The sequence below is a fragment of the Venturia canescens genome, chromosome 6 (genome assembly GCF_019457755.1).
Source record: "Venturia canescens isolate UGA chromosome 6, ASM1945775v1, whole genome shotgun sequence".
NCBI classification, from domain to species: domain Eukaryota; kingdom Metazoa; phylum Arthropoda; class Insecta; order Hymenoptera; family Ichneumonidae; genus Venturia; species Venturia canescens.
In genome coordinates this window covers 15,779,739-15,799,523 of record NC_057426.1, presented here as the reverse complement: position 1 = coordinate 15,799,523, position 19,785 = coordinate 15,779,739, and the positions used below count along the sequence as shown (strand labels likewise).

Sequence of the window (19,785 nt, the reverse complement as noted above, 5' to 3'; positions counted from 1 at the left end):
TGAAAGTACGCCTGCGTCAGATCCAACCGCGTCATCCAGTCTCCCGCCTGTAAGAATCCTGGGACTCTGAAATGCGATATTAGTTGGAAGCTTCTTACCCTCACATGCGCATTGAGGCCGCGCAGATCGAAAATCGGCCTCTGCTCTCCGTTGCTTTTCGGAACTAAGAAAATTCTCGAGATGAAACTCGGATTGTCCTCTGTCGGCCGCTCCAAGATGCCCTGAGCTTTGAGATGGTCTATCTGTGCGGACAACTCCGGGGAGGTTGCCGTCGTAAACCTGGATTGCCTCCAATTGCCTATAAGGATCGGTTTTGAAATTAGGGGAATCTTTGATGCTGTTATTAGCCTTAAAACTACTGGAGGGGCCTTCAATTCCCTCCATCTTCTCTGGAAAAGGGCGAGCTGCCCCCCCCCCCCCCCCCCCCCCCCGAGAAGCTGCGTTCCCGACGATAGTCATTGGGAACGTTTCCGAAAGGCTTCCTCGCCCTTGCCTCGAGGTCCCTTCTTTTCTCCTCCTTTCGGGTTCCGATAGTAACTTCGGTCCTGTCGACGATTCTCTTTCGCCCTTGGCGCCGAGTAATTTGTTCTGACGCGAAATGGCTCCGGCGGTTCTTTCTTCCTCACCTCCTTTCTCGCTGTCAGATACGTCGGACTGTTCAGCCACGTCTGTGTGTCGCCGAGGGACTGTACGAGGGGGAGGAGTTTTTCCTTGCCGAAGAGGTATTCTGCACTGGGTGGGACCCTTTGGAGGGCCGCCTGCACGTTCTTGTTGGGCACCTTCCTAAGAAGCTGCTCTCTTCGCTGCTCAATATGCTCTGCTCTCTTTCCGCAGATCACCTGTAATATCGAATCGAAATCATTTGCCACTTGTGACTCCGGGCCGAAAGTCGCTGTTAATCTTTCCAGCAGGGTCTCCGGCTTGAAGTCTGCAGGGTTGGCGAACGCCCAATCCATAATGCCCTGGAGGTTGGCTCGCAGCAGTCCGTTCAGCCCCAAAACTGCCTTGCAGAGACCCGCTAACGCCCGTTCCGACGAGGTGGCTGCGTCTCTTGACTTGGCGTCCTCGAGGTGGCACAGTTCTTCGTTGACCTTAAGCTCCCGGAACCCTGGAAACGCTAGGAATTTCTTCAGCGTACTCGAATACCGTACCTCACGCCACTCGTCCGAGCCCAAACGCTGAAGCTCAATCAACTTCTCAAGCAGTTCTGGCGCTGGCGCCTGAATCTGCTTGGTTTTCGTCCACGTCCGTGGATAATTTAGCCCAGACCACTTCGACTCGCTGTGGCGCTGCCAAAAAACACTCACTCGATGTGAAGGCCCGCTGGGGATTCTCTTGTGCCCCAGCCGGTGCCTGAATATGCTGTGCCAGAAGGGCAGCAAGACAGTCTACCTTATGCTCTAGTACCTCAATCTGTGAACTGAATGCCGGACGATGCCTCTTGGCGGAGGGTTGGTCTGCCTCTTCGTCTCCCGAATCCTGAGAACCTAACCCCTCTTCTTGCTCCTGAATCTCTTCGAGCTCGTCTCCAAGGGGTTCGACCGACATCTTTCTATCACCCTGGTAGTTTGCTTGAGGTACACTGACTCCTTGACACTCTGTACTCTAATTCTTTATGAAATCAATATGAATTGTCCGTTAGAAAAATTTGCGTCTTATCAAGGCGGAAATATTCAACGCTATGAAACAAAGACGCGGCTCACGCCACGAGCTAGGGACTACGCATGCGCAACAAGAAGAAAGTCCTCGGTGAAGCCAGCATTTGGTGGCAGGGGGGGGGTTGGTATTCGTGAAAAAAGGTGGGTATATTTAACAGCTTCTCTCGTAAGATGCCGTGTATCGGCCGGAGGTTCATAATAAACCGCTTCGGCCAAGGGTCGATTTGTTTTGAGGTTGGTGTGAGCTCCTCTATATATTGTTTTTGAAGATGAATTTATTTATATCATTTGAATATGCTGCGTTATTGAGCAAAGGAAAAGAAACAATAGAATAAGCAATTCAGGGAAGTCACAAGGCACACCGAGACTGTGAATTACATTCTTTTTGTTCATCTCTCTAAGTATACGCTATGTCATTGTCTTCTTTATGTTGATATTTTTTTCTCTTCTCTTTATTATTATTATACCTCTCTAAGCTGAATTAGCCTCAAGAGATGTAGAAATCAGGAGAATTTAATGTGTCTTTTCTTTAAAAATTGGTGTAATTTTATTTAGATTTTATAATTTTGATGTGTAATTCATTTTGGTTTTTATTAATTTTTGGTTTAATCGTTGAAATGCTCATTGCTCAATCATTGAGACTGGTCGGTTGTTATTAATAGTTCCATTTTATTATTCTTGATGTTTTGAGGAGTCAATGAGAATTCAATTATTTCGTTTGTTTTTTATTTAATTTAATTAACTGATATTATTATACACTGTAACTTTTGCCACTTGTTCGAATAAAATGTAAAAAATACACAGAACCTTTCATTAGTTTTCGTGAGATCACGGAAACACATCAACCTTCTTCCAGGTTCGACAGCCGAGTCCCCGCAGACAGCGTTAATAGCGTTAATATAACGCTAATGCCCGTTTTCTCCAACGTTAATCTGAGTTTAAACTCGGTTCATCCTATCTCGAAACTATATGAAAAAAATTGAACTGCGTTTGAACGGCCATAAATGCCCGTTTTCTCCAACATTAATCTGAGTTTAAACTCGGTTAATCCTATCTCGAAACTGAACTGAGAACGGCTATAATAACACTAATGGCCGTTTTCTCCGACGCGGTTCAAACTCCGTTCAATTTTTTCCATATAGTTTCGAGGTAAGATGAACCGAGTTTAAGCTCAGATTAACGTTGGAGAAAACGGGCATAATGGCCGTTTTCTCTGACGCAGTTCAAACTCAGTTCAATTTTTTTCATATAGTTTCGAGATAGGATAAACCGAGTTTAAACTCAGATTAACGTTGGAAAAAACGGGCGTAAAACGTGTTCGATTTGAAGTGAACGCGGTGACGCTGGTTGCGTTCACGTCATGTTCGACTTGGTGCGATTACAAAATGGCGGAACCAACAAGAAGTGATCTTGTTTTTTTCAATTACTCGACGAAAATAACACTGGATTCATCGAAAAGTGGACAGCGAAACAAGCCTAACCTCTGAGAAGTTGCGGTTAGGAAATGTTTCTGCTTCTACCATTTTTCCCACTATCGTTAATATCTCTTTTTTAAGCATTCGGTAACCCTTTATTTTTATCATCGTTATGGATTCCTTACATTTTTTTCTATCCGTGAGACAATTTGTATCAGCAATTTAGAATTATTCAGTATATGAAATATGAATTATTGAATAGAAATTTATATAGTGATAGGGATAATGGAAAGGTGCCACCGGTGCCCCGGTGCTACCTTTCCGAATCCTAACTTCAAATCGACCTTGATCGTCATTTTTTCAAATGGTCAAAATCGGGTAATCGCTATACCATTAAAATTTTACTATTCATCAATTATGGAATGTTCCAAGAAGACCGCTAACAACCACTCATGGTTATTTATTGCTGGGAAATGAGATAGATAAGAATCCATAATAAACATGTCGCAAATATCGCGTTTTTACTATTATTGAAATCTAATCCAAATAATAAATCATTTATCGTATTGCTGCTTTATATAGTAAGAATGTACTTGCGTTGGACTTGATCGCTCGACCGAATCATTGAAATTTGAATTTCGATGATTATTTATATACTATATGATCATTAGGGCGGTCCTTATTTTGGGTTGAATTTTTTTTTCCTAATTCAACCCCCATTTTGACTCTAAATGAATGAAAAAAAAGATGTGAAAAAGCTGCGGCCTGTAAGTTGACGGGAAGGGGTGCCGGCAGCTCTATCTTCATTTTAATTTCGACTAAATTTGTGTTTGCTATATATTTGATTACCTTGTTTTACTTGCCTTGGAAGCAGTCACGGCACTTCAGCTTGATTCAAAATATTGTCCTTAACAATAAAAAATATATATATATATATTAGGGTGTGCGGAAAAAAAACGATATTTTTTTTTACTTTGCATCCAGCCGAAAAAGGTGATTCAAGGTGAAAAAAAAAGAATCCCAGAAGGAGAGCTCACCAACAAATTTTTTCGAATGGCGCTTCGCGTTTGAAGATTTTCCATAAGAATAACCCAGGAAATTATTGAGACCTCCGATCATTGCATCATAACTCTTCAGGAAAAAATCGCACAAAAACGATAATGATATATTTTTATAGAAAATCGATTCCCCCACAAAAAAAAAGTCCTCATGAACATTCAGCTCGGAGCAACCATTCTCTCGGATCACCATTCGAAGTTGGATCGATAGAAAAAAAAATTTCATAAAACTGTCGAAATCAAATTTTTCGTTCCACAAACAAACTTCTAGGAACTTTTTCGTAGAAAATTACTTGCTCTTTTAGAAAATTGTTATTATTATTCGAACAATGCGCTTTTCGACAATGCTGTGCCGGTGAGCGTGAAGGCTAAAATGTTGCAATCTCGAGCAAAATCTAAAATTCCTTCAGAGCGAGTAATCATTGAAAAAAGTGGTTACAAAACGTTGCTTTCAAAGGATATAAGCTACTTCGTCACACAAGAATCCTTATTCCTTTTCAACCAATTTAATTTACTCCATGACTTTCTGAGGGTAAATATGGACTAAAAATGCCAGTTATTTAAGCTTCTCAAATTTGAAAAAAAAATTTCAACCCAAAATAAGGACCACCCTAATGAGCATGTACGTTGTATATATACATTAACCTCTATAGAGGACCGGAAAGCCGATATATCGGCTCGCCCTGTGATATGAACTTTGTATACAGTTGATACGTGATACCAGATACTAATTTAGGCACTTTTCAAGGGCGAGCCGATATATCGGCTTTCCGGTCCTCTAGAGGTTAATATACGTTACAAGCGAAATTGAAAAATATGAACCGATCAAAGTATGTGGCTACTTATTAATAAATTAACATTTTTTAAAATGCAATTCGGAATGTTTAAAAATATCCCAAACGACATAAATGATTAAAAATATATTAATATATTCCTGCAAAGTGCATGATTACTGTATCATTCGCAAATTTTAACAATAATTATAATAAAACGATAAAAACAATTTATATATAAGTGATGTAAGTTCCAACGAAATAGGAATCGGTAGTAAATAAAAAAAAAAATATCTTCAGTATTTATAGCATATAGTATAGTAATATATTGAATCAATATTCATAAATATGTATTAATTAAAATTCTTACGTTGTTATATTTATTTATGATGATACGTTTATAGTATCGTATAATACAATTATATATGAATGAAGAGTAAAAGTACAAACATAATTTTTTTTCTTTCAATATAGTATGGTGAATGTTTGAAATTACGTTCTCCGGTTATATATGTACTGTTTTTAGAAGTGGCAGAGACTCTATACCGAAGTGTCTTGATATCCAACAGAAGAACTTTTGGGAACGTTCGAACATGACTTTTTAAATTTCGAAGCGCCCCGAAAACTGGCTTCCGTAATGTATTATCAATGCTTGATGACATCATGGAAAAAATAAATTACAATACTTTGATGACTTTGATTTAAAAAATTCATTATCAAGATCAAGACCTCAGTAGTGTGTGTGCAGTGTGAGATGCGTGAGATGACACGAGATATTTTAACTGTGATCGAAGAGTGGCGCTGCGATCAACTAGGGGCCTGCCACGTAATGTTGCGTGCCGTTTACAAATTACGCTCGCACGACGATACAATTCTGGAAGTTTAACCAATTTGTGAGTGCGATGCTCAATTTCGTGACAATTAAGACGTAACGCACGATTAATACGCTTTGCGTAAACAATTCACAAACGAAAAACAGGGTGAGTACAGGAGAAAAAAAACTTGTGATACGCCAAAAAAGTGTGCAAGTGAAAGAAAAAAAATGAATTTATTTCATCACGAGTTCGGTGCAACGTTCGCAGGCAGGCTATGTGTCACGAACTGTCGTTTTTCCCGATGACGTTTTAACCTTTCGAACGCGTGTTTAAAGTGACTTCTGTTTCATGCTTTTTCTGACTGCTGTACTCCACGAAATTACGATTTTCTCGTTTACCCAATTCTTTTTTTTAACGTGAAATTCTGCGAATTATAAGCATGTAAGAAATCGTCTGCAATTTGCTTTCTGTGTACTTCAAGCGGACCTTGTCACGTATTTATAGTTTCGTTGCCCTCTCTACAAAATTCTTGTTCGGTCATTTTCTTTTTTGCGTAAATTCCAACGTTTGCTCGAGATTCAGTGACGAGAATTTTTCTTCCCAAACTCCGATGGAAAATTGAGTTTTCACGGAAAAAATTCCTAACCTTCCCCATCTTCCACCCTTGAATGACCCAATTTCCCATATGAGAATGAACTCGAAATAATAAAAGGGTCGGATCCAATGTACGTTTTATAAGGTCAGTGACTAGTATTCCAACAAATTACAACTTGTAATCGACATTTTTTCTTCATTTTTAAACTTCGACGAATTTTGATCAGACACAAAAGCTAGGAATAACAAAAAGTTTGAACCACAGGAGAGGTTAGCTAAATACTGGTTCAAGTGTTAATTGCTGCATGTTTGGAAGGAAGTTCTGGATACAATGAGTCAGTTGTTACATTGCATCTATTATAAGAAAATTGTAACAAATTTAATCATGTTAATAGAACAAATTAATGTCGGTTATCAATTTTATGTCAAATTACTGTCAGGAGAAATCAGGAAAATTTCTCTTGCTTTTCAAATCAAAGTGTAAGCTAAATTCAGAGGGAATTATATAAAATAGAGAGGAATCTAAGTGATAATTGAAATATTAGTTATAAAAAGAATTCAGTTATAGAGATTCTTTTTCATTGTTGGGACAGCCAGAGGAATGTCTCAGCCTGGTAATTATCGGTACCAAACGTACGACCAAAGTAACGCATTAAAGGGTGCAATTTCACCGACGGTGAATGGTCAACCACATGCCATGTATCATCCTCAGAATGGATTGCCACCCACGAGTTTCAATTCAGCTGGTAAGTGATAAGTAATTGGTAAACTAGCAAATTGACAAATCGGATACAAATCCTTTTCTACTTTTATCATGGATTAAGGTTTTCATCTTTGATTTCAACTGTAATAGTTTTGAAAATATTGCATCTTACACTGTTTCATCAACGTGAAAAAAAAAAAACAAAAAGTAAAAATTCTTCCTGGTGCTTTGCTTCAGGCTGGGAAGACAAATTTTAAGGAAATAATCCTAGAAATAGAGCTTTGCAGGGTTTGATTTCTATAGAAAAATGAACATCCTAAAAAATGTATAGTTGGACTTTTATAGAATTTAAACCTTGCAAACTCCTATTCCTAGGATTATTCCCTAAAAATTCGTTCTAAAATTTTAACTTTTTATTCGAATTTTTAGAAAATTTCTTGATATGGGTACTTTAGAGGGCAGTCATTATAGAGAGTAAGAATTGACTGTACGTTGATAAAACAGTGTAAGATGTGATTTCCAAGACTATTATGAGGCTATAGATATAATCGTATATCAAGTTACTTGGGACAATGTCCAGAACAACATATTTCAAATTGGTTGAGATCAAAGGTGAAGACCTTATTTCAAACATTTACTCTAGCAAAAAAAATTCATATGATTCGGCCATCAATTTTCTAGAAGTCATCATTTCTATAAAACTAAGATCTTAACCCTGTATATGACAAAATCTTGGTACAGGAATTAAGACATATTCTTCTTCACTCATATCTTCAGTCTTCCATTGGTTATAGTATGAAAAGACAGTTTTCAATATTGATCCCTGCTATGTTAACTATTTGAGATTGCCAAATGTACCAAATCAATTTTGCTCTGTCGTTATAGGTACTCCATCATCACAATCATCTCGAGATCCTTCTAGAGAAACATCCCGAGATCCCTCGCCTACTCAATACATTCACAATCAATACAGGCCACAATTGACACGACCACCAATGCCACCGATAAATGGTCAGAGGACATCGTCTCAACAATCTGCAATGGCCCAGCAGCCTCTGCCATTACAAATACCACCCGTGTCGCAGCAGCAAACATCGCCCCTTTTATCACCAATGACTCAGCAGCAGCATTCTACCCAGCCATCCCAATCAACACCCTTATTTACTGTCCAAAACCCAAAAAATCAATTAAACAACGTGCAAACGTCAAACACCGCAGTGTTTCCGCGTCAGACGAAAATATTGACATTGCAAAGCTCGATTCAATCAGCACCGCTTGATTTGGAAACTAGCAGTTTGAATCTGATTCAAAGACCCATCGGACCGACAACCCACAATATTTCTGATCCCCATGAAAAATCACAGCTGAACTCAAGCTCCACCACTGGCACTGATGGTCAAGACAGGCCAATCCCAATGTCGCAACTGGGCCAACAACCTTCAGGACAGGCATCTTCTCAAGTCAGTCAAACGCAAGGTCAATCGTTTGATACCCAAGCTAATTGGAACAAAGAGCAAGTGCATTCCATATCAAATTCTACGAATCAAACGTCAGATCCCACAAAACCAAAGTGGAACCCTACAACTCGCCAGGAATGGACAGAACCCAAGCATTCTCAGACAATATCGCAAGTGTATTCGGTTTCAAACATCATACAGTCTCAGCCAGGAGTAACTTACAACAGATTGAACACAGACTCTTCTTCAATCACGCTCAATTCTACTAATACGTTGATTCCCGGCCAAACATGGAAAAATGCAACCGGAGATTTACAAAATTCTCAGAGTATGCCTCAATCGTTCGCTTCTTCATTGCAACCGGGTCCTTCACCCCGAACTCAAGCACCACCCGCTCAAAATCCCGGATTCATTCGGTCCCCTGTATCAGCAGCGGTACTTCCTCCAACAACGTCATATTTACAACAATTAGGGACCAGGTCGCCTCTCGTCAATCTCGGTGTCCAAGATTCTTCGACAATTTGTCCTCAAGCTACGCCATCAGTGCCCGGAATGAATACGAGCATGCAAAACGTATTTGGAAACTTACAGACGAATCAAGGTCCGAATCAAAAGCTTCCTCCAGGGCCTCCTCTACCGCAGGATTCGCCACTCGAACGAGCCGAACAACAGCAGTCGATTCTTAGAAGCAATCAAGCTAATCAAACTTTATACGGTAGTCAACAAAACGTAGCTAGTCAATGGAAATATCAGCAACCAGGATATTCAGCCGAAACCGGAAGTTCGCGTGTTGGTCCACCCCCGGTAAGCGCTGCTTCAAACCCCGGAGATCCACTTACCGTACCGGAACATCAACCGATAAACGCCCCAAACGCCCCACCAACCAACTACGGCACACGGCCACCGCCGCTTTCCGGGCAACAATCTGAAACACCCTACGATTTCAGATCACCGTATTATGGCCAAATGCGAAACGTACCTCTCGACAACATGAATAAGAGATATCCGACGACGGCTTATCCCGATCCAACGAACCAACTAAATACCCAAATGGCCAATCTCAATGTTACGCAATCAGGATTCAACGATTTGTGGGGTCAACAATCCATCAATCTTTTGCAATGTAGAAACATACTACCCGCTGAACGAGTGGAACCCCCTAGAATAAAATTGCAGCAGGAGTTCTTGGACAGCATCAACTGCAGTCCCGAAATATTCCGATGTACATTGACTAAGATACCGGAATCCAATTCGTTGTTGCAAAAGTGCAGGCTACCGCTCGGTGTCCTCATTCATCCGTTCAAAGACTTGAATCACTTGCCGGTGATACAGTGCAGCACTATTGTGCGCTGTAGAGCTTGCCGAACGTACATCAATCCCTTCATATATTTTGTTGATTCCAAAAGGTGGAAGTGCAATTTGTGTTATCGCGTTAACGAATTACCAGACGAGTTTCAATTCGATCCGGTTACAAAGTCTTACGGCGATCCTTCCCGGCGACCAGAAGTTAAAACAAGCACAATCGAGTTTATCGCACCGGGTGAATACATGCTCCGTCCGCCACAACCCGCGGTCTATCTCTTCATTATCGACGTCTCCAAGCTCGCCGTAGATTCCGGATATTTGAGCGTCGTTTGTGAGACGATCGGTGACGAGTTGACAAAATTGCCCGGCGACGGGAGGACCCAGGTTGGATTTATGGCAATCGACTCCGCGATACACTTTTTCAGCATGCCCGAGAACGTTTCACAGCCTCATGAGCTCATAATGCTTGACGTGGACGACGTTTTTCTACCCTGTCCGGACAATCTCATCGTCAATCTCAAAGAACGCGAAGAACTTATCCGAGATTTGCTGGAACAGCTCCCAGTAAAATTCAACGAGACGCATGACACTAATAGCGCCCTCGGAGCTGGACTCCAAGCTGCTTACAAACTTATGTCGCCAACCGGTGGACGGGTCACTGTTTTCCAAACCTGTTTACCCAACTTAGGCCCGGGCGCTTTGCAAGCTAGGGAAGACCCAAATACACGCGCGAGCAAAGACGTGCCCCACTTGAATCCCGCTACGGATTTCTACAAGCGGCTTGCCCTCGACTGCAGCGGACAACAAATCGCCGTCGATCTTTTTCTGCTCAATAGCCAGTACAGCGACCTCGCTACTCTCTCAGGAATGTGCAAATTCTCCGGTGGTTGCATTTACCACATTCCTCTTTTTAGAAGAAACAGACCACAGCACAGCGAAACTCTCGAGAAAATATTGCGTCGTTACCTAACTCGTAAAATTGGCTTCGAGGCTGTCATGAGGATACGTTGCACCCGAGGCTTGTCCATTCACACTTTTCATGGTAATTTCTTCGTGAGATCAACCGATTTGCTGAGCTTACCCAACGTCAATCCCGACGCTGGCTTCGGCATGCAGGTTTCCATTGAAGAGAACTTGTCTGACGTCCAAAGCGTTTGTTTTCAAGCAGCTTTGCTGTATACTTCGAGCAAGGGTGAACGTCGCATCAGAGTCCACACTATGTGTCTGCCCGTAACTTCCAGCATGTCGGACATACTTTATTCCGCTGATCAGCAAGCCATCATAGGGCTCCTTTCGAAAATGGCAGTCGACAGATCGCAGCAGTCGTCTTTGTCCGATGCTCGTGACGCTCTCATCAATGTTGCCATTGATGTTTTATCCGCTTACAAACTCTCTCAGTCGTCCTCAAGCGGTGGCCTTATGGCACCTATTAATCTCAAACTTCTGCCACTCTACATAATCGCGCTCATCAAATCCGTCGCTTATCGTACCGGGATGAGCACTCGACTCGACGATCGTATTTTTTCCATGTGTCAAATGAAAACTTTACCACTCGGACAACTCATGCAGACTATCTACCCCGATTTGTACCCTGTTCACGCCCTCGACAATCTTAATGCTAAAGATATCGAAGGTAGAGTTTGTCCCCAGCCACCACGGTTACATCTATCTGCTGAAAAACTCGACTTTCGGGGCGTTTTTCTCATGGATGCTGGAGACAAAATTTTTCTCTACGTCGGAAAATCGGTCGATCCCGGGTTTTGCTTCAATGTACTCGGCGTATCAGCTTACAGTTCGATCCCTGAAGAAATGGTAAGTAGCTCGCATCTCAATCTACTTCTTTCGCCCGTTGGGAATTTAGTTTTTCGTTTATTGTGTGATCTTTTTTTTTTCTTGCAGTACGACTTGCCCGAGTTGGAAACCGTCGAGAATGAAAGACTTCGCAATTTCGTATTTAGTCTACAAGAAGAGAAACCTTATTACGCTTCGTTACAAATAATACGGTGAGTCATGCACTGCTAATTTTAAACAATTGATATGCCATCTGTTTTCGACCAAAATCAACTGGCTGCAGACAATGCGGTTTTACGTACAATGTTTGTTGGTGCTTATAATGTTTGAACGATTTTAGTAATATTTGAAATATTTTCGTTTTTTTTTATCAATACAATGATTACTGGCTACTTAGTTCGTTTATTTTTCAAAACTATTTTCTTGTCGTGATTGAAGTGATGAACAAAAATTGAAAATACGATATTTTGAAAAATAAGATTCCATGGGATCCTAATCAGAGGTCTTTTTTTACAGAGACGACAGTCATTTCAGGAGTCTCTTCACTGAGCGCCTGATAGAGGATCGTTCCGAGAATGCATTGAGTTACTTCGAATTCTTGCAACATTTGAAGACTCAGGTGAAATAATAATATAGAAATTAAACGTGAATAATAAAAAAAAAAAAAAAAACAATAACAATTCAACTAAATGGGATGTCCATGAGTCAGAGGAAAAGAATTCGAGTGATAGTAAAACATCTCACTACGAAAGGGTGGGTGCAGTTTAACATAAGCGAATTCGAAAACAAAAGTGAAAGATACAAGTATAGAAAAAATCGGTGATGTTCGCGTACAGTGATATAAAATCTTTCATAAACACAACTTATGATAAAGCAACAGAAAAACGAGAGATCGTTTATGTATAGCAATTATGTCAAATGCTCTCAAAAACTTCTCCATAGGCCAAGCAAATAAAGATGTTTTTTCCCAAAAATATTACCCGAATACTGCAGCTGCTATCACACGCGGAACAATCTTCAAATCTTAAATATATAGTTTTCTACTCGAGGGTTCCATTTAAAAAATTTTTTTTATTATTAATTATTTAGTCCAAGGAATCGTATATTTTTTGCTTGGCAAACGAAAGTTAATAGAACAACGTAAATAAGCCCGGTGGACGTGTTATAAAGTATCAAAATATGAGAAAAATAAATGCTTTAACGCATTTTTAAGAGAGCAAAACCAAAAAATGAGCGTTTTTTCAAAAATCCAAAACCCCGTAAAGTACGTTCATCTTAAGTTAAAGCGCAGGTCCTTTGCGACATGGTAGATATTGACTACGTTTACACAGCGCTCTTATTCCGGATTAGTTATATCAATATAGATATACAAAATTCATATCTATTGATATATATAAATATACCCGTCTGTACATACAAAACTAAAATAAGAGTGCCGTGCAAACGTAGTCATCGATAGATACTTGATGTGTGCGAAACCCAGCGAATGTAACATGATTAGTTTTTGCGGAATTACTAGGAAAAATTTTGAATGGCATATGTTACTACGAGGCTGAATACTAAAGATGGGTCGATTTTTACTTATAAAACAGATTTGGAAAGAAGAAGACAGACACAGTGAAGACGCTCAGCATGCTTGTATTACTATGTATATACTTCTTCCGCGTATGTCATTCTACCCCCACCACTCAACCGCTTATGTGCTCTTAACGGGAATTTTGGTCATGTTAGCGCTAAACTCAAGGCTCGTTGCAAAATATGGCATTAAAATGTTCCGATTGCAATTACTTAAAAACTAATTGTGCTACAGCCCCTGGATTTCGCACATCAGAAGTATCTATTAATATCTACTATCTCGCAAAAAACCTGCACTACAAATAAAGAACAAGACAGAGTTACGTATTTTTGAACAAACCTTAATTCTTTCGGTTTTTTTGGTTCCTTTTCCTTAAAAACGAATTAATTGAGTCGTTCCAGCGCTCATTTTTTTCATATTTAGATTCGCTACAATTTGCCCATCAGGATCATTTACGTTGCTTTTTGACTTATAAACGTTTTATAAACGCTAAATAGTTATTAAATAAAATTGTTGAAACTAAAATGGAAACCTTGAATAGAAAACCACGAATTAAGGATCTGGAAATTGTTTCGCATGTGACAGTACCGGTAGTATCGGGGCAATATTTCCATCAAAATCTGGTGATTTTAGAGCTATTTCGCTTGGTATATGGATGGTTCGAGTCTGCACGAGCTATGCACGATTAGCTGACAGTTCAAGGCATATTAACCATCGTCATTATTTCCGGGACATCACGATTTCATACTCACTCACACCGAGGAAAAACTAGTGACTCATATCCCATATATATATATTTCTAACATATGGTCCCGGTACGAGTATGCAGGTAATCCTTTATGGAAAATGTCACTGGTGTGGCATTCAAGGCTACAAAAATCAACGATTATTCAACGATCCAGGATAATCGTGCAAGCAAAAATAACTCATTTTTGTAGGAAACTCAATTTTGTTCAATCAATTGGATGTAAACTCGAACCCAAACAAACCCAAAGCAAAAAGAATTTTTCGTTCGTTTGGTTGATGTAGTCCAAGTATAATTGTATAGCCGTTGAACGGCGTAGAAATTGAAATAACTGGAGTAATTTTCCAATAAGACCGATAACACACTAATCGGTCACAGTTAGATTGAGTCGGTTTTGTTAAAAAATATTTGCTGTTGTACAAAAACGCGCGGCTCGTCGCGTAAGAAATTTGTATCGTAAGCATCAATATATATTATACATGATTAAACGCGATATTGAATTTTTTAATTATCTCTGCAAGAAAAGAAACATTTATGCACGATGTCGTGGAACATGAAAGAAAAAATGAATTCGATATAATTGTCATTTTGTTATAAAATGTTTCAAACTTTTCTGCTCCCATATCGCCCTAAATTTGACAAAAATGCGTCCGCACTATGTTCGAATAAGGAGAACCCGAGAATCTTAATGTAAACTGTAAAGAGACTACGAAAAATCAGTACCGGTATCGTAATAATTGTAATTTTGTTATAATGTGAAGGTTACGCGATGAAAAAAGATCTTCCTGCGATGCAACGGAGGCTGCCTTAGAAATAGATCAATACATGCCTTGATCCTTCTTTCGATATTGGCATTATGGTGTCAATTTGTAGAGAGAAAAAACCATCCATTGACAACGGCCAGAAGCAAGATTTATATATTTCCATAATTTGCTCGATTTTATTTTCTAAAGTGATACAGTTCCGCTGCGACGCTGCGATGGGTAAAAAGATCTTGGAATTCTGAAGAAAAAAGGTTCCTGCAATGAACGGTTCGTGACATATCACGCGAATTAGCGATAGCTGATCGACGGTCACGGTTAGTAAAAGCAAGTGCGGCCATTACCCGGCCCGGATTGGCCTATTTTTATCGCGTGAATAATTTTTTCACCGAACGTCAAAGGAAAAAATGGTTAAGGAATTTTCTCTTCAGAATTACGTAATCTTTATACGCTTGAAACTTGAATATATATATATGTACACACAAAATACTGTACTTTATTTGGATATCGTCAACAAAAAACAATTTGTGAATTGTAGAATAATTTAAAAAAGCGTTACGGAAGTTGCCGGTTGAAAGGAAAACAAATTACGAGTTGTAGGAATATGAATGTTGTGCGCATAAAAAAAAAACGAAAATAAATAAAATAATTATAATATCAAGACGAAAGATGCAGAAAGAGAACAAAATAAAATTGAACGATTTGCAAATTCAACAATTATGTAATATTAGAGTTTCAACAAATTCAAAGTAGAAACGTAAATACAAGTATGAAAAGAAAAACGAAGTGATTCTTAGACCGTACGTGTTGTAAGTTTGTTTGTTACGTTGATTCATGACATCCGTCACATGTTGTATACCACGACTGACCTATTTTTCTCTGACGTTCGTTCTCGTTTTTTTTTTCATATGTTATTTTATTATTTATCGATTTAATATTAGGTTTTGGTTATATCTTTAGTCTGTCAGGTAATATGTATCTCTGTACATTATATACACAATACATAAATGGGACGAACGAGTGATGAGAGTACTTTTGGTTATTCTTTTTGGCTGAATTTTAGTTCCGTGTCGGGCATTTCGTCACCGGGTAATTCTTCAACAAGAAACAATGGTTGGTTGCATCTTCCACTAGGGAATTCATCAAATGTGAATTTTTCGAATGGCAACTTATCGAATAAAAATTCTTCGAACGGAGTTCGGATATTATATAAAGCATTAAAAGGTCGCGACCATAGTTTTAAAAATGATTTTCTATTTTTTCAATGAAAAAATATGAAAAAATTTTTAACTATGAAAAAATATGAGATCTATTGTAACATATACAGTGAATGAATTACGTTTCCTGTAAGAATTCAGAATTTTGGAAATAAAAAAAAAATGAGATCATTTTCTAACGTAGCCAAGTAAAGTGAATGAATTAAGGTTCCTGTGGAATTCATTTGTGTACACTTTTAGCCCTAATCACTCACTTCAACAGGAAAATTTCCCAGCAAGCGTCACAGAGCAACAAAGGTTTCTAGAATGATTCTGCCATTATTAAGAAATTATCATCTGCTTTTATGCTAGCTCAGGTTATAAACTTAAAACATTTTACACAATATGATACAAGAACCTTTTATAAAGAAAAGCGCAAATACGTGTACAAGTGCATGCGTTGTATCTATGCGATGTACTGCACAAATTCATTGTCAATATTACACACAAACTTGGCGTGCATGGTTTTCAATCGGAAGCTCGGGAAGAGACAATTGTTCAAATTTACTATGAAAACAATAATTAATTAGTATTGTATGAACGATTGTGAAAAAACCGATCCCCGATATAATGATTTGGTAAACAATATAGATAGATGAAATTTATGGATAAAATTGAACAATCAAACGAACCGATAAAGAAATGAAACAAATTAATCCCTTTATATGCCTTAATCTTGTACGGATAGATACGGCCATTCTTTCATGCGCATATGCATTCTAATTTATCCCCGCGTCACTTTCACTCGTTTGTCCGTACACTCATTTTTTTACCAAATGGGCAGATGATTGGGTGAATTACACAAGTACTGAAATGGATGAACAAAGGAGTAAGCTGTGTAAAAATTGATTTGAGAAAAGTAAGCGCGTTGAATAGGAAGCATTTGGAGTAATGAATTTATCAGTCGAACTACTCGACAATGGATATTTTTCTTTATGTACACAGCGCGGGATCTCACGTCGAACTACTCAATAAAATAGTTGGATGGAAAAGGGATGGCAAATTAAAAAACAATTACATTAGTGGATATTCAAGTTTTCTCCAAATATATGGTCGGATGAGGCATTCCTTCGCCGAGCTTTCGATTGAAAACCATGCACGCCAAGTTTGTGTGTAATATTGACAATGAATTTGTGCAGTACATCGCATAGATACAACGCATGCACTTGTACACGTATTTGCGCTTTTCTTTATAAAAGGTTCTTGTATCATATTGTGTAAAATGTTTTAAGTTTATAACCTGAGCTAGCATAAAAGCAGATGATAATTTCTTAATAATTGCAGAATCATTCTAGAAACCTTTGTTGCTCTGTGACGCTTGCTGGAAAATTTTCCTGTTGAAGTGAGTGATTAGGGCTAAAAGTGTACACAAATGAATTCCACAGGAACCTTAATTCATTCACTTTACTTGGCTACGTTAGAAAATGATCTCATTTTTTTTTTATTTCCAAAATTCTGAATTCTTACAGGAAACGTAATTCATTCACTGTATATGTTACAATAGATCTCATATTTTTTCATAGTTAAAAATTTTTTCATATTTTTTCATTGAAAAAATAGAAAATCATTTTTAAAACTATGGTCGCGACCTTTTAATGCTTGGCGTGCCTTTTTTACTTTTTGAAGTTTTATTATTTACTGATTTCACTACTTTTTGAGAGATGTGACAATTATATAGGAACCATATTTCATTCACTGTATTTGGCAACTTCAGAAAACGATTTCATTTTTTTTTATATTTTAAAATTTTTTATTGATAATGCAAATATAGAAAATCATTGGAAACTACGGTAGCGACCTTTTAATACTTGACGTTCCTTTTTTACTTTTTGAAGTTTTAATATTTACTGATTTCATTTATTTTTGAGAGGCGTGACAACCATATAGGAACCGTATTTCATTGACTGTATTTGGCAACGTTAGAGAACGATCTCATTTTTTTAAATATTTTAAAGGTTTTCATTGATAATGCAAATATAGAAAATCATTGGAAACTACGGTCGCGACCTTTTAATACTTGGCGTTCCTTTTTACTTTGTCAATTATTTTTTTCCTGATTTCACTCATTTTTTAGAGGGGTGACAATATTTACTTAAGAAAAGAAATACATTCCTCGTCTTCAACGAAAATTTTTAAAACGATTTGTTTCAAGTTGAGTGCTTTTCTCTATGTGCCAAAAGCCATCGACACAGCCAATTTTTCTATGTAGACGGACGAAAACTGTGCGGTTATGTTCATGGGAGTTGAAACCTTTTACAAGCAATAATCGCGACGATTTTGATTATCCATTCAGTAAATCGAATTTTCCAATGAAAGAGTGGGAAATTCCTATGCAATGGGATGATATTTTCATTTTCTATTTCTTTTTTTGGAAAGCTCCATTTGTTTATTTGGAAAATTGATTTATGAAACTATCTTCTGCTTCTTCTTCTTCTTCTCTTTCAATGGATTCCATGTTGACATGGATACTGTCAATGGTTTGCAATGTCCAAAGAGACGTTTCCATAGTATTCAATGTCTAAGACGACAGCTTTACGGTTATTTGTGTCCAGTGATATTGTTTCATGATTTTCTATGACGTCAGAACCTGTTTTGTCAATGTAGCCTGTTGAATCGCCGATCTAGATATCAATAACTATGAGGAAATATATTGCAAACCATTGCACCGTCTACGTAAATATCGGGAAATATAAAATTGTCGAATATATATTGAAAAATATGAAGGCATCCACCTGCACGTCGAAAACCCTATAGACGCCAACCTAGACTTCGAAAACTATAGAGCCGTCGACCTAGATATCCAAAACCATGCAGTCGTCAATCTAGACATCGAAAACCATACGGTCGTCAACCTAGACATCCTTAGAAAAACTCACCGCACCATCGGAAACGATGGAGCCGTTGACCTTCATATCGGAAACCATAGACAAATTCACCTCAACATCGGAAACTATGGAGCTATCGACCGGGATAGTGAAAACTATGAAGTCGTCGATCTAGTCCACGAAAACAATAGGAAAACATACCTGGACATTGAAAACTGCGGAGCCCTTGATCTAGACCTCGAAAAGCATGAAAAAACATACCAAGACGACGAAAGCCATGGAGAAATATTCCTAGCCATCGAAAACCGTGGAGCTGTCGACGTAGCCATCGAAAACAATGGAGCCGTCGACCTAGACCATGAAAACCATGGAGGAACATATCCAGACATCAAAAACTATGGAATTGTTGACTTAGCATCAAAAACCATGGCGGAATATACCTGGACATCCGAAACCATGGAGGAATATACCTAGGCATTGAAAACTATGTAGACACATATCTAGACATCGAAAATTATGGAGTCATCGACCTAGATCACGGAAATGATGGGAAAAAATATACCTAGAGAACAAAAACTATATACACACTAGGGTGCTTCAAAAAAAATCGATATTTTTTTTTTCGTGGGCCGAAGAGGGGTGTTAGTACATGTAAAAAAAATGACTTACTCAAATTTTCAGATCTTTTGAAAAATATATAACGGTCCCTCAAACGACTTTTGTATTTTTTTTCCTGTTTTGGGGACAAACGTCATGAAAAAAATCATAAATCGTTATGCAAACATAAAATGCACTTCTTCCTTGAATACATGAAACTTTACCTTTGTGTTGAAAAAAAAAATCATTAATTAAACGGTCCCTCAAATGACTTTTCTGTTAATATGACATTTTTGTTCGTACTAGTGCACTTGTACTTGTTACATTGTAGACCGTGAAGCAATATAAACAGAAGCAATATAAACTGTGACCACGACAAGGACAAAGCTCAACAGCTACATGAGCTAGGGGCTTCGCAAAAAACATGGGAAAAATATGCTTCATATTCAGCGCAGA

The 19,785-nt window shown here is 38.4% G+C and overlaps 1 protein-coding gene across 4 annotated transcripts; it reads left to right on the top strand.

Annotated features, from left to right (window-relative positions):
• Positions 1-5,745: 5,745 nt before the first annotated feature.
• Positions 5,746-15,683, top strand: Sec24AB (Protein transport protein Sec24AB). Of its 4 annotated transcripts, none has more exons than XM_043421386.1 (5): positions 5,746-5,884; positions 6,907-7,059; positions 7,902-11,590; positions 11,678-11,781; positions 12,086-15,683. In XM_043421386.1, the coding sequence occupies exons 2-5, from the start codon at positions 6,915-6,917 to the stop codon at positions 12,195-12,197; spliced, it is 4,050 nt and encodes a 1,349-aa protein (XP_043277321.1). In that variant the 5' UTR covers positions 5,746-5,884; positions 6,907-6,914; the 3' UTR covers positions 12,198-15,683. The 4 variants fall into 4 exon arrangements, with proteins under 4 accessions (XP_043277321.1, XP_043277322.1, XP_043277320.1 ...); XM_043421387.1 differs by having other exon boundaries at positions 5,754-5,884; positions 6,911-7,059; XM_043421385.1 differs by lacking the exon at positions 5,746-5,884 and adding an exon at positions 6,002-6,458.
• Positions 15,684-19,785: the final 4,102 nt, after the last annotated feature.

Coding starts and splice junctions, on each gene's coding strand:
- Sec24AB (XM_043421386.1), top strand. CDS start 6,915: ATGTCTCAGCCTGGTAATTATCGGTACCAAACGTACGACCAAAGTAAC. Junction 7,060..7,901: donor CACGAGTTTCAATTCAGCTG/GTAAGTGATAAG, acceptor CTGTCGTTATAG/GTACTCCATCATCACAATCA. Junction 11,591..11,677: donor GTTCGATCCCTGAAGAAATG/GTAAGTAGCTCG, acceptor TTTTTCTTGCAG/TACGACTTGCCCGAGTTGGA.